This window comes from Podarcis raffonei, chromosome 5 (assembly GCF_027172205.1).
Source record: "Podarcis raffonei isolate rPodRaf1 chromosome 5, rPodRaf1.pri, whole genome shotgun sequence".
NCBI classification, from domain to species: domain Eukaryota; kingdom Metazoa; phylum Chordata; class Lepidosauria; order Squamata; family Lacertidae; genus Podarcis; species Podarcis raffonei.
This window is the reverse complement of record NC_070606.1, coordinates 32,081,576-32,087,575: the sequence shown is the minus strand read 5'-3', so window position 1 is coordinate 32,087,575 and position 6,000 is coordinate 32,081,576. Positions and strand designations below refer to the sequence as shown.

Sequence of the window (6,000 nt, the reverse complement as noted above, 5' to 3'; positions counted from 1 at the left end):
ACGACTCAAAAACGGAAAACTCTTTCGTCTTGTGAGTTTTTCGTTTTGCGAGGTGTTCGTCTTGCGAGGCACCATTGTATTAGGTACAGCGAGAGCAAGAAGTAGGGAAGGGGCTTTGGAAATAAATCAGGGGTGCCAACTTGAATAAAATATTCGGGGAGGGGTAGGTATGATCACATGACACAGTGCACACACACGCGCACCCTAATTGAATGGCAATATCATGCCCACCAATTTTGGGGTGCCCTGAAATATTTTAGGGGGAACTGATCTGATATACTTAGATGCAGATAGAGATTCCTGAATCAGGGCAGCAGTCGTGACCTGTGCCCATTGCGCACAAAAGGAATGCGTATTGTTAGTAGTATTATAAATATTTTTTTAGCCTATTTCCAAGAAGGGCTAAGGAACACCTTCCGGGGGAGATGAAAGGGGGATGAAAGGGAGCAGCGCTTGCTCGACCCTCGCAGAAACCCCCGCGCAGGAGGAGGAGGAGGGAGCAGCGGAGGAGGCGGCGCTGCGCGGCGGCGGCGGCGGGCGTGGCTTTGGCGCGAGGGCCGGCGGAGTCTGCGCTTGGGGAAGGCCCGGCTCAGAGCAGATGGGGAGGCGCGCAGGGCCGGCGACAGTAAGTGGCGCCTTCTTCCGCGGGGCTCTCAGGCCACGGGGACCTTTCCGCCGGGGGTTTTGCGGCTGCGCCTCTCTTCGCCTTTGCTCTCTACCTGCGACTCCTTTTCCGCCTCCTGCTTCTCCTCCTCTTCCTCCGGCCTTTGCTCCTCCTCCCGCCGCACTTTGTTTCGGTCTCGGAAACTCGCCGTGAAATCCGAGGTTGGGGTGTTTACCGGCGGCAGCACGGAGCATGTGCAGAGTGCATTTCCTGCCACGCACTTCTGGAATGAAGGGCCCGGGCAGCTTCCCGTTCGCAAGATGCACCTTTTCAGTCGAGACTAAGGCGCTCTCTCTTGCCACGGGGGCGGGGGGGGACACCAGGATTTTTCCCACGGAGAGACTTTTTTTTTTACTTTTGGCTTTCTTATTGTTGCCTGTCAGGGTTTGTGAGGCTTGAGGGGGACCCAGCATGCATTTTGTGGGTCCCCCTCAAAGCCAGGCCAAAACATTATGTTTTCTGAGAGAACAGCAAATAGCCTCTTCCTCAGCTGCCCAGTATCCAAGGCTGCTCAAGGGCGCTGAGTATCCAAAAGGTTTGGGCAGCGTATTAATGATACGAATTCCATTTCTTATCCACCCTTCACCATAAGGTCCCAAGGCAGGTGACAGCAATTTTAAAATACAGTATTTAAAACGTTTTAAAGCAAATTGCAGTCGCAAGAATAGAGTGGGGCCTAAAAAAAAAAGTTTCTCAAGTGTCAAAAGGCCAGTGTGAAGAATGCTGTGTTTTGCAAATCCCAAGTCCTAAGATGACCTACAGATGTTTTCCATAATTCATTTTTTTAGGCAGTGAAGCTAGGTTTGTATTGTAGGTGGGACTTTCCGTGAGAGCCCACCTTTCTTGAAAGGAAAGGAAATTCCTGGATTGGCTCCCAGAGTTTATTTGCCCATGTGGCATATCTTATTTTTCTTTTAATCATACCGAGCATACATTAAGCATCGATTGCTTTCTGGCAAAGCGCTTTTGTGTAACTAAAAAGCTTCCACATCTTAGTGAGCGACTGATTGGCCCAATGAAAGATGTCATTTTGCCATTTCTCTTCACTGTGCGTTGGCCTCGAAATATTCCCCAGCTCCCCTAGGAATAACATGCTTCAGCCACATATTTCAAAAGGGAACCTCTTCTATTCTCTCCCCAGTCCATTAATTCTTGTTTTGATGACCTGGACAGGAGGGCTTAGAAGAATGGAGATTGCTTAAAAACTTAACAAGAGTCATTTGATCAAAAATTCAATTCTAAGGTACCGGTAACTACTTCCACATGATGCTGTCCCTTCACTTTGTTCTCTCTCTCACACACAAACTTTTAAACAAACTTTCACCCTGCCTTCCCTGAAGACTCGCGGCAGCTAGCAGTTCAACTATTTCATACAGTAAAGCAAAAGCAAACTCCATGAATACTGTTTGAAAACCATGTGAATATTTCAGAATATATTTAACATTATTTTAAGTAAGAACATTTTGCACAGGCCCTTCTAAAAGACCTGTTTAGGCTGCAGCTGGCCTCAGTGTTCCATTATGCATAAGGACACAGTAACTGCTTCTCTTCTGGAACACCAAAGGAGTTTCTTTGAATTCAGGAACTCTTGTCCTTTTAACACAGATTTATTTGGGATGCTTGCAGCTGTTGCTGCAGCTTTCTATGGCAACCCAATGGGTTGTATTTCTTAATATTAATAAGCATTTATATAGCTCGCTTGAAATGTTCAGGTGCACCTTCTCTCAGTGTACCATATCCCTGTAAGAGAGACTGGTGGTATTATTATAGGGGTCAAAGGGCTAGTGACAATGTCATGCTATGTGACCATAACTTTCACACATCTTCAATTTATCCTAAAAGTGGCTGTTGATTTGGAGGAACAAGATGACTACCACCACAGTGCGAACTCTTTGTACAAACCGGTGGATGTCACTACCCAAGAAGAGACACCCCTGTTCGAGGAGCCAGAGGGAAACAGATACGGTTTTCACAAGCCTAAAGATCACTTCAATGGCACCTACATTATTTTCTTCCTTCTGGGGACTAGCTCTCTCTTGCCTTTGAACTTCATCATCACTGCAAAGAATTACTGGATGTACAAACTTCAGAACTGCTCAGAAGAAGTCTCTCCAGCGGAGCAGGGAACTTCAGATGTTCGTGTAAGTGTTGGAAATTCAGGTTTTAACTTCTGTGTTAACCCTTCTCTTTATCTGTGAGCTTAGTGCATGAATTTGATGTCTTAATACTTATGGAGGACAATACTTTCACTTATGGAAGACAGCTCTGGTTTGTTTTTGCAAATACATTGTGCATGTGGTGTCCATAATCCAGCATTTGGGGCTTTTTTAGTTTAGAAAATATGACAGAGAAGAAAAGAGATACGGACATCTTCTTTTCATCCCTCTTGCACTATATTGGTCCTGTTTGTGGGCTTCTCAGAGGCATGTGGTTGTCCAGTGTGGTAATCAGGTTGCTAAGTATTTTGGCATTTGGAGTTAAAGCACTCAGCAGAAATCAAACTTAATACTGAATTGGAAGAGCACACTTTACCCTAGATATAGTCACACTGAGATTCTGAGTTTAGGAAAATAAAAAAGCTCTGTTTATTACAGAAAAAAAGTGCTTGATAGGAAAGATCCTGGTTCTGCCTAACTTGAGAGGTGCAATGAGCTATGCTTCCTGTTGTGTCTCGAGCTATGCTTGCGTCTTGCATGCAGAGAGATCCAAAGTAGATGTCTCCTTTTCCAAGGTGAGGATGAAAGAGAAGGAAGTAGGAAATGAGGTCAGCAACCCTAAGGGTATTAGTCTAGTACCGGAGGGAAGGTCAGCACAGGTTAGGTCAGAAAGGGCAGTCTAGGAAACTTTAAGGGTTTTTTTCTCACTCTCCTCTTCCCCATGCACATGTCAGCCTTCATTGCAACCTGAGTTGGATCCCAGTACTTCCAACCATCTGTTGGTTTGATAAGTGAAACTGATGATTTGCAGGACTCACAACAGACAAAAGAAAGTACTTCATCACACAGTGCATAAGTAATTTTTGGATTTTGCTGCCACTCTGATCTTTTATGTGTGGTTTCCCCCCCCCTCCGCCCCCACTCAGGCTAGGCTGGGACTGGATGGAGATGAGACTGTTTCACATTTCTCTCACAAGGGGAGCAGCAAATGTTTCCCCACAATTTCTCTCAAGGCCTTTGTTATCCAGGTGCTCTGATGGACTCAAAGTCTGGTTTCATAACTGGGGGCAGATTGAAAACTCTGAGAGTTTACTTGTCCAGGCTCTTAAAAATCTAGCGCTGGAACTTAAGAGTCAAATTAGTTCAATTCAGTGCTTAAAATAAATTAGGCAGTTTAATTTATTCCTTAAATAAATTAGGCAGCCTCCTAGAAGTTTTAAATAGTTTTGTTGGAAATTTGATAAACTTTTCCATCATTGCATAGGGAATTCTAATTCATATAGTTGTAAAAGTATGAGGAATAAGGAAGGGGATGAATTGCAGAACCTCTAAATAAGAGGCTTGGCTGTGTGTGATAACACAGAATACGCCGCTTTCGAAACTTGCCAGCATCTCATGGCATTAATCTCACAGGTGTATAGGGACTTTCGCTGTAATGCGCATAGCATGACAATTGTCTAGCTGCATAATTGTTGCTGCTGTTTAGTGTCCAGTGAAAGATCCACACACATCACAGTATTGCAGCTCAAGTTAGGAATTTTTCACCTTTTTGAAAAGGAACAGATGGGATTATGGTTGCAGCTCTTGGCAGCCCAGTGCATACTACTCCCAAGACTTCTGCCATGTTGTATAAACTCTAACTCAGAAATACAGTCATACCTCGGGTTAAATGTGCTTCAGGTTGAGCATTTTCAGGTTACGCTCTGCAGCAACCCGGAAGTAACGGAGCATGATATTTCCGGGTTTTGCCGCTCGCGCATGCGCAGATGCTCATGCGTGGAAGCGGCGAATCGTGACCCGCTCGTGCAGACACGGGTTGCGTTCGCTTCAGGATGCGAACGGGGCTCCGGAACGGATCCTGTTTGCATCCAGAGGTACCACTGTAGTAGGACAAAGGAATGACATTCTGGAGGTTTGATTAACTTTCAAGTAAAAAAGGCTAGCATGGACTCAGTATTTACTTGTCTCCTATCTGGGAAAACCAGAACTGGATCACTCTGGTACTACATGAGAAATGGATGGATGAATGGATGGAGTTTACGCTTGCCTGTGAAGTGCAAACAGTAGCAGCCCACCTCTAGGCATTGTCTTTGAACAAAAAATATTATTTTTTAATGTTTTAGCACGCTCACGGGACCCAATGAGCATTTGCTAGAGTGTTGCAGGCTAGGATGCTTCCTGCAGCTCCAGTGAATGTCAAGAGCTGTTCCCCATATACCGGTAATTATTTTTGCTACAGGGATGGCCTCCAAGATGCTTGCCTTAACCTTAGAACTGCCTGGCAAGTTTCGGCTTTAATGCCAGTTTCCATCCAAAATCACACGTGTCTTCCCCACTTTGCCTGACACTTGTCTCATTTCTCACTTTAGGGTAAGTAACATAAAAATAGGAAGCTTTCTTATTCGGTGTGAGGCCACTGATCCATCTAGCTTCTTGTCATATGCACTGAGCGGTAGAAGCTCTCCAGGGTTTCAGTCAGGAGTCCTTCCCAGCCCTAAATGGCGATCCCGGAGGTGGATCTACAGATCTTTTGCACCAAAGGAGCCTGCATAAAAGAGAAAGCATATCTTAAGAGACAAACCTCCTCAAAAATTAGCAAAATAGAACAAGATATCACAGGCCTATCAACACACTATGGATCTTTTGCATGCAAAGGGAAAAAGGCACCTGCAAATTAGCTGTGTGTTTTGGGCTTATCACTTGTTTCCCTTGTAACCTTCAAAGTTGAAAAAGTTGCCTTGCCACTGCATAGCAGCAGCTTCTCCCCCAGTCCTTTCTGAATGTCACGATGATTCCAGCATTTGCTACAGGCCCAGGTCCTACAGAATGGGTTGCAACAGCTGTCTGGGAAAACCAATTTTCGCAAGTGCTATCAAGCTCTAACAGAGGCTTACCAGACTATCTGTCAGATTGCAAAGTACTATAGTGAGGATTAAAACAGAGTTCTGATAGGGCAGGCTGAGCGATGATGGCTGGCTGTTGGAAACACTACATTGAGAAAAGTGTAAAATAAATAAATAAACCTTGATCTCGCAAAGGGGACCCCAGAGGGAACAGAGTAAACATAGGGCCTTAAATTGCAAAAGCAGGAAGGCCTACTCCGCTTCCTGATCGAAATGTCACTTGAAAATATTAGCTATTTATAGTCTTGTGTGCAGGTGTTTCTGCACGAGGGATCAG

The 6,000-nt window shown here is 45.0% G+C and overlaps 1 protein-coding gene across 2 annotated transcripts in view; it reads left to right on the top strand.

Moving 5' to 3' along the window:
• The first annotated feature begins 446 nt into the window (after positions 1 to 446).
• SLC29A3 (solute carrier family 29 member 3) overlaps positions 447 to 6,000 on the top strand; it is a 28,999-nt gene continuing 23,445 nt past the window's right edge. Inside the window, exons 1-2 of one of the 2 annotated variants that reach the window (XM_053388516.1) lie at positions 447 to 625; positions 2,507 to 2,805. In XM_053388516.1, the coding sequence (XP_053244491.1) occupies position 625; positions 2,507 to 2,805 (300 nt within the window). In that variant the 5' untranslated portion in view covers positions 447 to 624. Of the gene's footprint in view, positions 626 to 2,439; positions 2,806 to 6,000 lie in introns of those variants that run through there. The other variant, XM_053388515.1, reaches the window with a different exon arrangement.